At 51.3% G+C, this 17,156-nt stretch overlaps 5 protein-coding genes across 6 annotated transcripts; 2 read left to right on the top strand and 3 right to left on the bottom strand.

Annotated features, from left to right (window-relative positions):
• Positions 1 to 438: 438 nt before the first annotated feature.
• Positions 439 to 1,437, top strand: AAFC00_001185 (uncharacterized protein; the record flags this gene model as incomplete). The annotated part of the gene is made up of 1 exon (XM_069340346.1): positions 439 to 1,437. The coding sequence occupies one exon, from the start codon at positions 439 to 441 to the stop codon at positions 1,435 to 1,437; it is 999 nt and encodes a 332-aa protein (XP_069203814.1).
• A 1,841-nt stretch (positions 1,438 to 3,278) lies between these two features.
• AAFC00_001184 (uncharacterized protein) lies at positions 3,279 to 5,106 on the bottom strand (the record flags this gene model as incomplete). Its single annotated transcript, XM_069340344.1, has 5 exons — positions 3,279 to 4,426; positions 4,492 to 4,629; positions 4,695 to 4,788; positions 4,854 to 4,910; positions 4,972 to 5,106. 5 exons carry the CDS (start codon positions 5,104 to 5,106, stop codon positions 3,279 to 3,281), a joined length of 1,572 nt encoding a protein of 523 aa, XP_069203813.1.
• Positions 5,107 to 6,566: 1,460 nt separating this feature from the next.
• Positions 6,567 to 7,909, top strand: AAFC00_001183 (uncharacterized protein; the record flags this gene model as incomplete). The annotated part of the gene is made up of 2 exons (XM_069340343.1): positions 6,567 to 7,420; positions 7,480 to 7,909. The coding sequence occupies 2 exons, from the start codon at positions 6,567 to 6,569 to the stop codon at positions 7,907 to 7,909; spliced, it is 1,284 nt and encodes a 427-aa protein (XP_069203812.1).
• A 1,769-nt stretch (positions 7,910 to 9,678) lies between these two features.
• Positions 9,679 to 12,558, bottom strand: AAFC00_001182 (uncharacterized protein; the record flags this gene model as incomplete). The annotated part of the gene is made up of 1 exon (XM_069340342.1): positions 9,679 to 12,558. The coding sequence occupies one exon, from the start codon at positions 12,556 to 12,558 to the stop codon at positions 9,679 to 9,681; it is 2,880 nt and encodes a 959-aa protein (XP_069203811.1).
• A 372-nt stretch (positions 12,559 to 12,930) lies between these two features.
• AAFC00_001181 (uncharacterized protein) lies at positions 12,931 to 16,684 on the bottom strand (the record flags this gene model as incomplete). 2 transcript variants are annotated; one of them, XM_069340341.1, is made up of 3 exons in its annotated part: positions 12,931 to 16,259; positions 16,314 to 16,355; positions 16,426 to 16,684. In XM_069340341.1, 3 exons carry the CDS (start codon positions 16,682 to 16,684, stop codon positions 12,931 to 12,933), a joined length of 3,630 nt encoding a protein of 1,209 aa, XP_069203809.1. The 2 variants fall into 2 exon arrangements, with proteins under 2 accessions (XP_069203809.1, XP_069203810.1); XM_069347901.1 differs by having other exon boundaries at positions 12,931 to 16,355.
• Between the last annotated feature and the right edge of the window lie 472 nt (positions 16,685 to 17,156).

Below are 17,156 nucleotides of genomic sequence, written 5' to 3'. Positions count from 1 at the left end.
GACTTGAGACGAATCTGCAATCGGCCTCTGCTTTTTGCCTCGGACACAACTATGACTTTCTCGAGGATTCAAGAAAACCGGGGCTTGGCAGCAGTGACGAAGCCGAACGAGGCGTCGAAAAAGGGAAGGTCCAGCAGTCACGGCCCGCCAATACGGCTGTCGGTGGATCTTCGGGAGGGGATTTGGGCCTGCGGGAAGTGGGATGGAGCGACGCTCTGAGGTGGGATGACGAGGTGGGATGGTGGAAGCGCGGAATTAGCTTCGCGGGAGGCAGGTGGGGTGGTGGTGTGGCTTCCTTCTTGTTTAGTCTTTCCTCGACCTATAACGTAGGCGCAACTGCCACTTTTGATAAACATATATTCACTTTTGTCACCTTCGTCAGCAGAGCTCGGAAATCTTAACTTCTTACCAGTCATCGAATCTCATTCCTCCTCCATCATGCTCAACTTCGGTATTATCGGCACCAACTGGATCACGGATTCATTCATCCAGTCCGCTCAGGCAAGTGGAAAGTGGAAGCTCGCCGCAGTCTACTCCCGCACTGAAGAGGCCGCCCGCACCTTCGCAGACAAATACTCGGTCAAGACGTTACACACGACGATCGAGAGTCTAACAAGTGACTCCAACATCCAAGCCGTCTACATCGCCTCTCCCAACTCGCACCACTATGAGCACGCCGTCAGCCTGCTCAAGGCCAAGAAGCACGTCATCATCGAGAAGCCAGCAACATCGACGGTGGCAGAACTAGACCACCTCTTCTCCCTAGCGAAGGAGAACAAAGTCTACCTAATCGAAGCATTCCGCCACATCCAAGAATGTAACTTCCACCTGCTGCGCGACGTGCTTCTGAAGGAGAAGAAACTCGGCACCATTTTCGGCGCAAGCTTCACCTACGCCTCGTACTCGTCACGCTACAACAACGTGCTGGCAGGCGAAGTGCCCAACGTCTTCAGCCTCGACTTCTCGGGCGGCTGCCTCGTCGACATTGGAGTCTACCCCATCGCTTTCGCCGTCGCGCTCTTCGGCAAGCCCAAGAGCCAGACCTACGCTCCCTACATCTGCGCCACGGGCGTCGACGCAGGCGGCTTCGTGACGCTCAACTACGGTGACTTCGGAGTCCAGATCAACCAGAGCAAGTGCTATTCTTCGTCGGCGCCCTCGGAGATCTATGGCGAGAACGGAACGATTGCGCTGAACGCCACGACGGACATCGACAGCATCAAGTTCACGAATCGCAAGACCAAGCAGACGCAAGAGCTCGCTGGACCCAAGGTGGAATTGAACTTGCAGGAGGAGGCTGAGGAGTTCGCCCGTATCATCAACGACAACGATCAGCAGGCTGCGCAGAAGTTGGAGCAGTTGAGCAGGGACATCATTGCCGTCACCACCGATCTGAGGAAGCAGAACAGTATTGTCTACAAGGCCGAGAAAAAGTAGGACAGAAAGAGGAGCACAAAAACTATGTTCATAGCGAAGAAGATAGCAGATAGAGAAGTCGAAAAATTCAGATTCAAATTCATACGACCAAAAGTGAGAGGTGCAGGGTTCCAGACCCAAGATACTCGTCTCCTGCCAGCTGATTCTCGATCAATGGTGCAAGCACTGTCTTTATACAGGTAGTACGAGGCACCGTGCCCCTCGCCTGGCCTATATGACTCCAGCAGCAAGCAGTGCTCTCTCCACCTTCACGGCTTCCAAACGATCAGACACATTCTGCGTCAGCTCGGTCCCGACGCCGTCAGCCAATGCCTGCCTATCCGTTGCGCTATTTCCATGCGCCGTCTGCCCTCGCATTCGCTCCTCCTCATCTTGCCGATGCAACAACAATACCAGTCTCATGTCCAACCGCAGCTCCTGCATCAATTCCAGCTGAGCCGTGCCGTCTTCGTCGATCTGATTTGTGCCGTGTTCAATGTCGCCGGCACTACGATCGTTTGTGTCTTGTGGACCGTCAGGAGATTCATGACTACGAGACTCATCGTCGCTTCGACGCCAATGAGCATAAGTAACGTCATCGAGACTTTGGGAATGGGCATGACTGGCGCTGGGATCGTGTCGCGGAGAGCGGACATACTACTCTCGGACTTCTCATCAGCGCGAAGCTCACAAGAAAGAGAAGAATAGAGTATTCAATGGATGAATAGCGAGAAAAGCATCAACTTACATTCAGCTTCGAATCCAAAAGCCCCTGTCCGTACATCGTCGCCAGCAGCAAGAGACTCAGAACACAGTAGAAAACGAGAGCCCAACAAACAGGTCCCATCCAAGTGCTGTTCCCGGACCAAAAGGGTTGCTGAGGGCCGGTTTGAGAAGGAGCATTGGGACTTGGAGAAGGGGCTGGATTGAAGGGCTGGCCATTGAGCACTGGTGCAGTGGAAGGAGGAAGATAATGCTCTCTGGCGAGAAGATGGCTGCTGTTGCTGAGCAATGCTGATGCGGCCTTTGGTAGTGAAGAAGAGGGCGATGAAGGAGGGTTGGCCACTAGAGGTATATACATCCTGCTAGTGGTGATTTGTCGACTGTCTCCTTTGCGCTCGATTGGGTACTCAATAGGTGAGATATGGTGGTATCAGACAAGTGATCTTCTTATTGAGAGGTTATTGACGATGTTCTTCCGTATAGGTTTGGCAATTCCGACGGAGACGGGTGGTTGGTTGAATGAACGAAGCAGGCGAAGGTCAGGTGAAGAAGCAGATCTGGCAAGCCTTGTGGTCCACAGGAATTGGGACAAGGTACACGCATGTGAGGCGAGCTCAGCAGAGACTTGTCTTTCTGTACGACGTGCAACTCTAGGACAGCGAAGAAGGAATAGGCCTTGAATATCGAAGGGTGCGTAGACGAAGAAGGTGCAAGGTCTGACGCAACTGCCAGATCCGCCACATCTATATACATGCGCGAGAACAATATGATCCTCTCAGACATGACAACCATTGGATATACCTAGGCCCCTGCCATTATCGGACACGTTGCAGAGAGTTGTACCGCAAGTGGATTGCAGGCACAATGTGATGCATTTTTGATACCTTATTAAACCTTTGGAATTTGTGATTGTTCTTTTCTTGAGGAAATTGATACCAACCACTGTCTTGATGATACATCAAACCTTTCAAAGCTCAACGACGCCGATTTACGCCGAGCCCGTCGTGTTGGGCCAGAACTGTGTTACGCCAGAATCACAGTGCTGATCCTCGCTCAGGCATATGCTATGAATGTCTACATCGCGATACGGACGAGACACTGAGGAAGGGATCACGAGCCACAGGCTATAGACACTCTGCCTATGATCCGTTCTTCTCCCAGGGAAGTGAAAAGGTACCAACCCAATCCTCGACCTCCTTCCTCAGCTGCACGATCTCGGTAATCTCCTCGCCCTCGCCAACGTGCTCCTTGAAAGCGTTGACGCTGCCTGGGTTCTTGCGACCAGCTTTCGTCATGGCCTCCTTTGCCGTGCCGGCCAGTCTTCTGGTGATCTCGACTGCTCGGTGAACAACATCTGCGACTCTCTCGAAGTCGTCGGGTTGGAAACCGCGCGAAGTCATGGCTGGTGTACCCATGCGGAGACCGCCGGGCTTCATAGCGGACAAATCTCCAGGGACAGTGTTCTTGTTGGCAGCAACGCCGACGAGCTCCAAGATGCGCTCGACACGTGCACCATCGATACCCTTGTCCTTGAGGTCAATCAGCACAAGGTGATTGTCAGTACCTCCAGACACAATGGAGTATCCGAGGCCGCCCTTCTCCTTGGAATCGCCCAGGCGTGCTGCAAAAGCCTTGGCATTTTCTAGCACGGTTTGCTGGTAGTCCTTGAACTCGGGGGTCTGAGCCTGTTGCAGAGCTACAGCCAAGGCAGTAATGGTGTGGTTGTGGGGTCCACCTTGATGTCCAGGGAACACCGAGGCGTTGATGGGGTTCTCTAGGTCGTACATGACCTCAACGCCCTTCTTATCCGTCCGCCTGACACCCTTGCGGAAGAAAATCATGGCACCGCGAGGTCCACGAAGGGACTTGTGTGTCGTCGTGGTGACCACGTCGGAGTATTGGAACGGCGAGGGGATGACGCCAGCGGCGACGAGACCCGAGATATGGGCCATGTCGGAGAGAAGGTAGGCACCGACATCGTCAGCGATGGCACGCATGCGCTCGTACTCGATCAGCCTGCTGTACGCAGATGTGCCTGCAATGATGATCTTTGGTCGGTAAAGAGTGGCGAGATCCTGCAGCTTGTCGTAGTCGATCAAACCGGTCTTCTCGTTCAGTCTGTATGGAAGTGTCTCAAAGTATTTGGAGATGGCCGAAATCTTTCTTGTGGGGGTCTGGTAACCATGCGAGAGATGACCGCCGTGGGGCAGATCGAGACCCATGATGCGGTCGTGAGTGTTGAGGAGGGCAGAGTAGGCCTGGAGGTTGGCGGGGGATCCAGAGAGAGCTGGACGATTGGTGTCAGCATAATTAGAGCGGACGATGGTTGATGCTTGATGCGACAATTCTTACGCTGCACGTTGACTCCCCAGTCCTCTGGGTTCAGACCAAAGGCCTGGAGTGCTCTTTGCTGACATAGCGTCTCGGCCTCATCAATGTGCTCGTTGCCTCCGTAGTAGCGTGCGCCAGGGTATCCCTCTGAGTATTTGTCTGCGTCACGTCAGATGCACCGCTCCAATGCCAAATGCGATTCCGCTTCTGGTGGCGTTGCTCACTTTGCATGGGGCTTCCAAGCGCATCCAACACTGCCTGAGATGTGAAGTTCTCGGAAGGAATGAGGTTGATGAAATGCTTCTGTCGTCTTTTTTCCTACAACAAGTTAATTTTGTTGGACTTCCAGGGCCGGTTTCTAACTTCATTCTTCGAATATTTACCTTCTGGATGATGTCGTACACAGTCGGATCTGCCTGTTCAAGGTTTGCAGAGAGCAGCTATACAGAGTCAGCATGAGTGCGATTCTCCCTTCCTTCATGCAGAACGAGCAATTCATACTTTGTGCTGTGCCTCTGTCGACATGCCCCGCCATGCTGAGGCGCGAATTGACTGCTGACCTCCAAGGACGGGCCTGCTCGAAATACGAGCATTCACAAGGCTCGAAGCCCTCAATGCTGTCCTGACAGAAGACATGTTTGCGTGTATGGACAGAGGAGAGAAGTTGCGCCACTCTAGTGATTATATAGCTGCCGGGTCGCCTCCCACAAACATCCTCTCCAGATTCTCAAAGCGGGAGCCAGAGCACCTCACGCTTATCACCTCGAGCACCTCTAACAACTCTGGCCCACTCTCTCTCTCTCTCGCGCGAACTCGGCCGCCGGACTTCATTCTTCGCCCATCGGCAGCCGTCATCGGTATGCGGCTCTTTGCGGATTAGTCTGCCAAGCTCGCCGAACACCATCTTTCCATGTCTTGGCGCGAATGTCAAAAACGCGTCGCGCCTCGAACCTCTTCCTCCCAGTACACAACTAATTCCAGGATGATGAGATGACCTCTATTCCACGGCAGACCTTTCACTCGTCCGGCTCACGCTGGTCGACGTGGTAGCTGATCTGACACGCCTGGGGTTCCCAACCACCATTTTGACAGGCGATTGAACCTCCTGACTGGAAGTGTTGTGTCCTACACCGCGAAGCGGCATCATGCAGCAACCACATCTGGTCACATTGCAGCTATGGCGAAAGACACATGTGTTGCAGGGGGACTGTTACTCGAGTTTTTATATATAGCCTAGCCATAACACAATACAAGCTGAGTTTGTCCCACGAACCAAGTCAATTCCCGCTCATCGGTATCTCTTCGGGTCTCTATGCTGAACCTCTGAGAATAGAGCATGAGTATTTGCTGCACAGAAGATAGTATTTTCGGACAGGTACAGTAGGTCAGGTATACACGTCTCTTTTTGTCCAATTGTTATTACCACTACTACTACTTCATTGCAGCTGTGATGCACATTGCTAAAGCTCAGCCTGTGCCGAGACAACAAAAACCCAGGACCAAGAAGGCCCAACCGGCATGCGAACACCCTATGACCGATATACCGACGAACCCTGAGTCGTGAGCGCAGAGGTACTGCGCTCAGGCTCTAGGCCCTCGGCTGTCGTCAGCCCATCTCTGCAGCGACAATACGTGCAACATGTGCGTCTGTAATTGCAGCTCCATGTTATGTTGTTGAGCGTGTAAAATGGGCGATGCTCATACGCGCCGCGAGCTTTATTACACCAAAAACTCCAGATTCCACACCTATAACACTCATCTTGGCATCAATTGTCTCCTTTTAGCGTCCGAAGGCCGTGCATCTTGCCAACAATTAGCGCGGGGTCCAGAAACACAACCTCACATTCCTTTCAAAGCGTGCCTTCTCCTCTTCATCATCGCAGACAAACAAAGTCATCAACTCATCTCATCTGCCTAAAGCCACTCCTGACCGGCGTCGTCGAGGCCAATCGCAGCCTATCAGGAATCTCTCTCGGATTGTCCGTCAGAACGCCGTCGCTCTTGGTCGCGCGCTGAGAAGGCTGTAACACCAAGTGAATTGAATTTCCGGAAAGGACATTCTGCAAATTCAAGCCTTCCTCGACATCTCTTCCACAATGGCGCCCACCAGGAAGAGCAACAAGCGAAAGACGAAAACTGCAAATCTGGTAGATCCGATCAGTAGCAAACAAATTATTGACGATGTCAAATTGCCTACGGACTACAACCCTCGTACTGGCCGACCAATCCGCAGGAGTGCAGGTCGCAAGTCACTGCAGCCCAGTTACGTTAACCCAGACGATGCCATGAGTGACGAAGACGAGGACGTCTTCGTTGATGATTTCGACGACAATGTCCGTGTGGCGAAAAAGCGGAAGCGCTCACCGACTCCTCCAATGACTCCCCGTCGGCTGATCGACGACACGGAACCTCTTGATGAGGTCGTTGCTTCTCGCGAATCCAACAGCCTTCACGATTCGACTCATCCGGTCTCGTTTACCTTCCACATACCTCCCGGCTACTCTGGACCATTTGTGGTGAATCTTGATGCCAACCTTCTGGCCAATTTACCAAACGCCATGTCGACGAAGTCATCCTTGCAGAGTGCTCCGCACACGCCTTCGTTGGCCGATTCAGGTTATGCCAGCAAATCCAGATCTTCGTCTGAATCGAATTCATCTCGCAAGTTGTTCACTCACAGCAGTCCGAAACGCACAGGAAAGGCGGGTTTCTTGAGTCTTCCCCCCGAGTTGAGGAACCAGGTCTATCGTCTCCTCTTCGTCACTCCTGACAAGCTCGACTTTGGTCATCCTCGTAATTTTGGCCGCTCATCACACTTTCTCAGGACCTGCAAACAGGTCCATGAGGAAGGAAAGAGCATTCTGTACTCCGAGAATACGTTCTATTTCCAAGCTTCAAGAGAGACACGCACTCGTCGCTTCGAATCTGGAGCTTACCAGATTGCGTACAAGTCAGTGCACTGCTGCTCTCGATCGAACGCTTGTGTCTGCTGTGCTAACATACATGTAGGGACATCCGCTACTTCCTCTCTGCTCTCGGGCCTACTAACGTTGGCTTGATACGTCACATAATCTTCATCTTCGAGGATCTCGTTCCATCGCTGAATCCTCGTCTGAAGAGCATTGACGATCGTCGCTTCACAAGTAACGAAGATCTATATGCAGCGCTACGTCTACTGGGAGATAGTGCTCGCCTACAGACTCTGAAACTCTCGTTCCAAGGTAGGCGTTGGTTCTTCATGGCCGATGAAGACCGCTTCTCGTCCTACCTTGTCCGCATCAAAGCGGACAGCGTTGCCTTCATCGACTGGCCTGATCACTACTACAACGCAGAATCCAGAACTCCAAAGCTTGCAGAGAAGGAGCTTACCGAACAGATGGTCCGAGCCGTCCCAATGTACACTTCTGAAGGCAAATCCTCTCAGAAAGGCAAGGTCTGAAAACCCGTCGAACTTGCCACCTATACATCCACTCGTAGATGGGCTCACGCCACCTCGCGTCCCACAAAAGCGCAAATCGAAACAGTTTCGCACTTGACTATTATGATGAAAGAGCGATCTCCAGCATTATGCTAGCCGACAAGATCATCAAGCATCGATATATCTCTAAACGGCGGCTCAGAAGTCCGACCTCATCAAGCATTTTACAGTCTTCACCACCCTCAAGCATGATCGATTAGCAAATGGGTATACACCATGCTTTCAGTCGATCTTCACGACAACCTACAGCACTGGCGCTCGCGACGAGTATAAAGGATCAGCGGGCGCCTAGGATCTTATGCAAGTATCCTTACCCGTACTTCGCCACAGAATTATTCAAATAATGACAGACTTCGAACCAAGGGGCGGGGGGGCACAATGAGCATTTTCTACAACCACAAGCAACGCGGAAGCAATCAGCAGTCCCAGGCTGCTCGAATGCGTAATGCCTTTTCTTTTCTTTTTCTTTCTTCTTTACTTCACTTCTCACTACGACCGCAGGCGGAATAAGAGCCGGTTACATTTCACCATACACTTTTCCCCCTTCTCTTTTTCGGATCTTCATTACGTGCATGGTACTCCCACCAATGCAACTGGGTGTCTTTTTTCTTCTTCTCCAGACAAAGACACAGACAAGATTCTTTTCGGCTTTTTTTCTTCTTTCCTCTGCACTTCAGTACCCTACGGGCCTACATGGGGCCTCTCGGTACTTACTTACCTTACTCTACCTAGTCATGCTATATCATTTTAAAGAAAACTTTTGATTACAGATCTTATTCTGAATTCAAGATCAACTAGCCGTCTATGATCCGGAATGCAAATCATCATCGTGCCTTTGCTGTGTTGCAGGACTGACCATCAGGAGTGTGAGCGCGGTTAGAACGTGACTGCTTACTTAATGTACCTTGCTTGCTCTCATAGAGCTGTCTGTGGCAAATGCAGAGGCCACTCGATACTGTGCTGTTGCTGCTCTGCTGGTGCTGGTGCTAGTGATGGATGCTTCTTTGCTGGTGCTGCTGTTTGGCCATCGTCGCTGGAAAACCACTAGAGATAAATACTGCTTTGCATCCATCAATGGATCCATTACAGGCGAGTCTCACGACACAAGACCCAAGCAGAAATCAAGCAGAGACACGGCACGCAACGACAAGACAACACAATACGGGACAAGTACGGGACACAAAAAGATCCGAAATGCCACGCCCTCATCCACATTTCCATATCTTGACATGATCACGGCTGCAAGATATCATGTTTTCGAATCTTTGTGTCTTCATATCTGTGTATCTTCACATCTTCACATACCTCGCGCACAGGTAAGATGACGCTGAGCTCTCCATTTACTTGTACAACTTTTTTGGTTATTATTCTGGTTTGCTTTTCTAAGCTATATACTCTATACAAAGCAGGACGACACCTCGATTTAGGATCTGTCCACATTTCCTTTTCTCCTTCTCTATCTGTTTCTGTTCGAGCGCGAAGGGCTTCGAATGTACAGTATAGTAAGATAAGATTTGCAGTAGTTTATTACTCTATACAATGTCTGCCTTGGTAATGCAATTCGAGTGCAAGTGCCTGGCTAATCGGTTGGGTACAAATGCGAGAAACTTCGAAGAAAGTTAGAAAGTGGTGAAGCGAGTAGGTAACAGTTTCCTTTCGATGGTTGATCGATCCAGAATGAACAAGAAACCCTTCACTGTCACTCTTTCACATACACCCTCATCTCCCCTCTAGTCGTCGGCGTTGTAAGCCTTCGAGAACTTGATCAAGGCGATATATTCTTCGAAACCTTTGACTCGCGCGCGACCTTGGATGTCCACGGTTCCCTCGCTCTCGGGTCTGCGCAAAAGAAGACTCTTGGGGACGAGCTTGAAACGGCCATCGCAGTCTTTGATCAACTGAGTGCGCTCGGCGGTCTGCGAGGTCTCTTCTGCAGTGAAGGGTGCGGTGATAGTATCAACGGCGTCCATGTCGATGTCCTCGCGTGATGCTGGGTCTTTGCTGCCACAGACTTCGTTTGGTTTCTTCTCCATGAGGATCCTGTCGCGGCGTTCGCGGTGCTCGAGGACGTCGATGTCGATTGTGTATAGTGAAGCCATGCGGTAGACGAAGATGTCGTTCTTCTGGCCTGGTCGACGCACACGACCGATTGCCTGCGCCATTTGAGACTCGTACCCGTATTGATCAAGTTTTAGCAGTGGCGAAAGGAAGATCACATGATTGGCGTTGGTGAGGTTAGTGCCTGCTGCGGACTCGTCGTCGGCATTTATTATGATGACTGTCTTCTTGTCGACGGCCTGAGTTCTCTGAAAGTCTTCGATGCGTTTGGCGGTTTCTTTGTTGATGGCTTCGCTTCTGATGCCATTTGTTTCGAGTGCCGCCTGTACAGTCTCGATGTGCTCGTGTTGACGCACAAAAAGAATCGCTTGCTGGCGGACTTCCTGGATTCGCCGAAGGATCTCAATCACGGCAGCGATCTTTTGGCTCTGATCCTGAGGATTCGCCGATGCCTCGTTGACCGAGACCAGCTTTTTGGCTTTCAGAAGTTGGAACTCTTGGAGGGTATTTCTGCAGCCTGGAGCACCGCAGTTGCCGACTAGCAACTGCGACTTCTGATAACATGCATCACAGACTATGTGACCACACACAGAGGCCGCCGAGAGCTGAGAAAAGGCTCTATTGCCAGCACAATCCTGAAAATCACAACGGTCGACTTCTTTGCCTTCTTCCTGTGCACCATGCAAGCGCCGCGCATTTTCGACAAAACGGATGGATCGCGTGACCGCCAATAGCTTCTTGACAAGGAAGTTCAACTTCGCACGCTTTGCCCTAGCCTGGTCCAGAACAGGTCTCGATTCCTTCGACTTCTTCTTTTTCTTTGACTTGCCACCGTCGTCAGATGTCTCGTCTTCGGAGCGCTCTTCATCTGATACCTCTAGCGCTTTGGTGACAGGCCGGGCTGCGGCGATCATGGTCTTGATTGTGTCGGAGACTCCCTGATCTCCGATCTCGTCACTGTCCAAATTTGTCTTCTGCCACTCCTCGAACGGGCGTTCCTCACCCCTCAACTTGGAACTCAACAAGCGGTTCACATCGATTGCGTGTCTGATCTCGCTCTTGTGGATATCACATTGTTCTCTACGTTTCTCGAGCAGCGCATGGATGCCACCATGTTTGTGGCCGAGCTCGATAGAAGAAAAGAAAGTCGCGCGATTAGATAGAGCCTGTTCAGCAAGCTTGAGTCCACGTACAGAGTCATGAATATGTTCTTCACGATCTTGACCTTCGACGGACTTCTTGCTCGAGCGCTTGATCCTCATATCCTGTGAGTTGAGTTGCTGAGACAGCTCGTTGTATACAATTCTATGATCCAAGTTCAGGTGCACCGGAACGATGTGATCATCATATCGGAAGTCGGCGAATTGCAGTATATTCTGACGAACAAAGGCGTCAAGAAACTTCTGCGCCAACTCGTGGATGCGACCTAACATGATGTACGAAGGAGCCTCAGAGAACATCTCGAACAATTCCACGTTGGTCATGTCTTCTTGGAGCGCGGCTAAGTTCTTTGCTGAAAGAAGCCCAGGCATAGAGAACCCCCGTGAGAGCGGTATTCCTATCACCCGGGCGAGCTGCGCGACATCATACGCATCTTTCAAGGGCGGTGTAGCAGACAACGCCCAACGCTTGTCTGCGCTCAATGTGGTCATCGAGGTCATGGATCCTCCTTCATTGTCGAGCAAATATGAGAACTCATCTACGATGATTCGATTGTAATGGAACATCTCGAAAAGAACGCAGCCGCTCAACTCCCTGGCACTAGGCGTCGAGATAGTGCGCTCGAGGTCCGCCTCCTTCTCAGCATGGCGAGATTTGTTTTGTCCTTTCTCTACATAGGCTTGGCCCTTCAGACGCTTACTGGCAAAGGTACGGACTGTCCTATTGCAAAGTCTCTCCTTTGTCTCTTCCTTGATGGTCTTCGACAGAACACTAGATCCCTTGCTCGTCAGGATATTGGCATGCTCGGCGACCTTTGGTACAGCGAGTTCAAGCCAGGTTTTGAAGTCTCGCTTTTTGGTCGCTGGTCCATACTCAGGGAGACCTGCAAACTTAGCGACACGTTGCAAATAGCTCTCTCGGCCAATGATTCCACGATTCAGGAGGATGATTCGTGCATCGCGGAAGTGTTGGACGCTGTACTTGTTCAGGTCCTTCATGTCTTCGATCAAAAGAGTCTTCTTCTGATATTCTCGGCCGAGTACGTGTCCCACTTCTTCGTACCACTGCTTTGTAATCGTCTTGGGCAAGATAACGAGCGTTGCAGCAATCTTGATGGGGCTTTGGCTTGCATCGACGGAAAGAGGGCTCATTCGTTCTGTAATAGCCTTGTGCAGATCTGGTGCATTTGCGTGGTCAACGAAATCTGCATAGATCAAGCTAAGCGAGGTTATGGTCTTTCCAAAGCCAGGATGATCGGCCAGTATACCACCTTTGATGCATAATGAAGCCTTCGATCTAGCCTCTGCACGCCAGCCAAGATGAGGCAAGATGGCTTCCTCGGCTGCCTCGAGTATGACCTCCCTGCCATTACCGGCTTCCTGGCTTCTCATCCAAGCTAGAGATTGTTCTTGTTTCTCCCAAAGTTTTACAGATGCGGGCAGGGCAATATGCAAAGGACAGTTTGGGTCATTGCTTCTAAGATGGAAGTCAGGAAGTGACAGAGGCATATCGGAGAAACTTGCGTCGAATTTCCAGCTGGTGGAAATATACCCCTTGGCAGTCAATCTGTGTAATCTGGAAAGCGCCCGGTGGGCAAGTGCGAGGCTATTGAATCCTATGTCAATTGTACCACGATTGCCATCTATTGAGCTTCTGGTCGTGAAGATGTCAGGGCGGGTCTTCAATAAAACCTCGTAGTCTGTTGCAGACTTTGGCTCCTCGAATGGTCGCATAAATGACTTTCCATTATTTTGGCTGAGAGTCTAGTTTATCTGGGGTAACGCGGGCGCGCAGGTCGGACAGGAGGCGAAGTGATCTGAGGTTATAGTGAACTCTTCGCCATATTTAAGGTGTTGTTGGACTGGAGTGAGCGCCCAAGCAAACGCTCGGAAGAACGCCTTGTCATCTGGCTTGATCTGCTTTGAACCCTGGTATAAGGTGGGCAGGGCTTCATCGACCTGGAAATCGCAGCGGACGATGCAATGAGCATATGAACAAGTATGTTGCCCAGAGAAGTGATTCAGATCTGAATGAGCGTATACCTCGAGCTTCGGTTCTGTAGCAAGCAGTGAGGTCTTAGCTTCGGTAACCCAGTAACTGTCAGTCATGCCAATAGCTGACGATACGTCGCTGTTCCATGGTCTCCAGTCGCAGCCGATAGAAGCGATGACGTTCCGAGTCTCATCGTATTGCAAGCGCTCAGGATTATCCGAGAAGACGAACTTGTCCCCTTTACCATCACCTAGACGTGCGGGATCAAGGAAAAGGTATAATTGATCGTCGTCGGGTTTGGTCCTGCGATACAACGCTTCAGAAGCAGTTCCACAGTATCTCAGATGTTCATAAGTGCCGGAGATGTCTTCTTGCAAGTCACTGTTCTGACCCGTGGCATACGTTATCTTGAGCAGCTGTGAGAGTCTCATGTTCTCCTCGCCAGGTAATTTCAATCTCGCAGTCCAGGAAGGTACCATTTCGCCCCCTGTGGCTACTTTGAGACCAAACTTGATATCTTCGGGAATGCGCCATTGCCAAGCAACACCCAGTAAACCGGAATCGCCTACCATGGCCTTAGCGACGGGTTTTTCGAGAAAGTGACGATGAACGTCGTTGCCAGCTAGGTTCGCTGCAGGTAAGCAGAATAGTTCCCAATATAAGCCTTTCGGATCAATTGTCAATACCAGACGAGCGTCAGCGGCTTCGTATACGACCTTCCAGACAGAAGCTCTTCGGAAGTGACTGAGTCTGAATTCACCAGCGACAGCGTTCCTCACGATCGAGGGGTAGGACTTTTTCAAGACTTGGTTGATTTTATGTCCTGGCTGTTCGCTTCTCTTGCCCATAATCTGCAAGATGAAGTCTTCCACACGTTGCGGATCATCAAAGCTTAGACATATTGGGAAACCGGGTCGCCACTCTTGAACGAAACTCTGAGGACTTCTGCGCTCCTCGCGGCTTGGAACCCCATAGTCATGAGTAGGTTTGCCGCCACAGCTGAGACAAGTGGTATGTCCGCAAAGCGTGCAACTCTGGATTGGTTTTGCCGCGGTGGAAATTTGACCTTCGCAATAGCACCTGCTGGCTGACGAAGAAGCATGCTCTATCAATCGCTGGAAGTCAATTGCGAGATCGCGAGACCCTAGCTCCTTAGCGACCAAGCTACCCTGCAAGGTCGGTGGAGAGCTTGCTGAATGATCTTGGGTTTGTAAGCGTACAGGCTCTCTCTTCTCGGCAGCCAAATGCAGAACGTCCTTCGCGGCTATCATCGCCGACAGCAGAGCAGCGCCTACCACGGTCGAACTCATCGCATTCCCAGCAAGATCTTGGATTTGCCTCTCGGTCTCCGAGGTGAAGATCAACTTCTCGGCAGGTAAGCCCTGCAAACCTAGGCTTTCAGCAAATGTCAAAGGGCCACCACGGTCCGTGACGTAGAAATTGCCAGATGGTGTCAGGCAGGACGACACTCCGAACGGAGAGGTATCAATATATCTGTCAATGTTCTGCGAAGTATCCCAGACTCGTGTCTTGAATTGGATGTCATAGTCGCGAGCTTTGCGCAGCATAGAGCAGTCTTCATAGTCCCAGATACGTTCGACCTGGGCGTTATGCCAGGCGCGATCACAATAGTCGTAGAGCTTTATGGCTCCACTAGGTTCCCACGAGGTATAAGGCTTGGCGTTGCCGAGTTTCGCGGTCAAGCGATAGACTTTGTGGCGCTCTTCACATCTGGACCAGTCGACATCTCGCAGCACAGAATCAAGGACTGACTGTCGGTTGACACGATCGCGGGAGAGTATCACACTGCCATCGTCGTGTGGCATCAAGAAGGCTGACACGGGCGAGCTTGCGGGTCGCTTGAACTTTTCCATCAGCTCAGACCATGCCTCGACTATACGGCTAGCATTTGCTCCTGCTAGAGTCGCACTCTCCTTGTCGACACAGATCATGTAACCGCGATGCCTGGTTTGAGGCAGGTAGTATTCTTTAGTGTCAACCAAAACGCCGGTCGCGGCGTAGCCCGCGGCCTCATAGCGAGCAAGCATTGAATTCCAGGGCGCGTTGAAAACATTCTCAAGGATGAGCAGACGGGGGCGGTACTTTTTCGCGTATGTCAAGACTGCAGTGAATGTGTCTCCAGACTCACCACCGTCGTCAAGGCCCTTTTTCCTGCGATTGAGGCCCGAAAAATCAACACAAGCGGTTCCAGCGATGACAATATCCACATCCGTTGGTATGGCGACTCTAGCACCATACGCGGTAGTGGCGAAGCCATCTTCGGAATGTGTGATTTCGACAATGTCCCTGAATATTGTCGGTGGGTGAAAATTCCTCTCGATGTATGCTTGTTTATAAGGCTCGATCTCGGCGCTGAAAACATGCTCAATATTGAAGCCAGGAAGATTGAGAGCGGACAATGACTCTCTAAAACTCTCGAGCGCAAGCAGTGGGCTCTCTGTACCAGAGCACATGGTTGCCACACGTAGCGGGCGCGACTCTATCGCCTTGAGAGTATCTGCAAAGCCATTCTTAAGCCTTAGACCCTTTTCCGTCATGTGTATGAAGATATCGCGGATGTTGAAGAGTGGAGGGAGGCTCAAGTCTACACCATCTTTCGCACGCTTGATCAGCCTCTTCATATGATCTTTGGCTTTGTCGTTTGTCTTGTCTATGCTACTGAGTAAAGGTGGAGGGATAGCGTTTCTCGGAGCTTTGCCCTTGCGGTTTGCATTTTTCGAAGCTGTGTCGCGACGAGGTTTAGCCTCTTGCTCCTCTTCCACAGACGAATCATTGGTCTCGGAATCTGGCTCTTCTTCTTCTTCCTCCTCTTCTTCCTCCTCTTCTTCCGAAGGCATCTCTGGCTCGTCCGGGAGGGCAAAGTTGTCATCCTCGGAATCTGGCGATGCCTGTTCACCACCGTCGCCGGCAACGGAATCTTGTTTGAACATTGCTGCATAACTCATACGCTTTCCGCGCCGTGCTCGACCGGCGGATGGTTGCTCCGCTCTTGGTGTGATGTCTTGATCGATGTGAGGAACGGTATGGTGGCTTTCAGGCGCAACCTCGGAGGATTGATGACTAGGCGCGGGCGAGGGAACTGCCTTATGGGTAAGATGATTGGGGGATTTGTGATCGAGGGAAGGCGGCTCACTCTCTACAGCCACAAGGAGACGTCTCTTCTTGAATGGGTATTCTAAGAAGGGAGTCATGTTAGCAATCTGTGAATACGCTCCAGGTACATCTGCGCCCTCGTTTGAACTGACCTTCGCTAGAGATGACTCTCATATAGGGATCTGGCTGGTCAAGATCGTCGCTTTGCACACCGATCTGAGGGGACTCGGAGTCTCTATCTCTGAGTCCCACATTGACATGGTCTGCGGGAAGGACACTGATTGTATCTGATTCTGGGTCTGACACGCTTTGTGCAGGTGTAGGCAGTGTTCTGCCTGTCGTCCATGATGTGATGCTCAGTTGTCCACGTTGCTGAGGAGCAGCCTTCTTCGGAGCCTGTTTCCGGGCCATTGCAGCGAGGAAACCGCTCTACCAGACTGAACCAGCTCTTGTGGGAAGACTGATGTTTGTCCAACCATGAGTCAATTGAGTAGACTTTGGATGTTTATGTGAACATGGAGCAGCTGGGGAAAACGCGCTTGGGATGACGCGCCGCGTTGCAAACCCCAGACCCTGTATTTATTTTCTGTGGAGTTTTGGCGCGTTTCATGCGGGATGCGGCGTTAGTGGTGCTGCAAAGTCCGCATCACTGACCATACTGCACAGGTACCGGCGATGTAGAGAGCAGTTGCTCCATACCGTTGGCCTCGAGAACATGTCGTTGTACATGAGCCACGGAATCCTCATTCGCTGTGAGTTGAATCGATACCTCTGATATACAGGAATATATCTGGACATCATTCCGGTAGAGGCGCGGCGATGAATCCCTCGGTGGATATGGATCTGACATTCTACCCGGCCGTGTCACCGGCTGAGTTCCGTT

This window comes from Neodothiora populina (genome assembly GCF_041146345.1).
Source record: "Neodothiora populina strain CPC 39397 chromosome Unknown canker_contig_12, whole genome shotgun sequence".
NCBI classification, from domain to species: domain Eukaryota; kingdom Fungi; phylum Ascomycota; class Dothideomycetes; order Dothideales; family Dothioraceae; genus Neodothiora; species Neodothiora populina.
The sequence above is the reverse complement of the archived record's forward strand: the minus strand, read 5'-3'. Positions and strand labels throughout refer to the sequence as shown.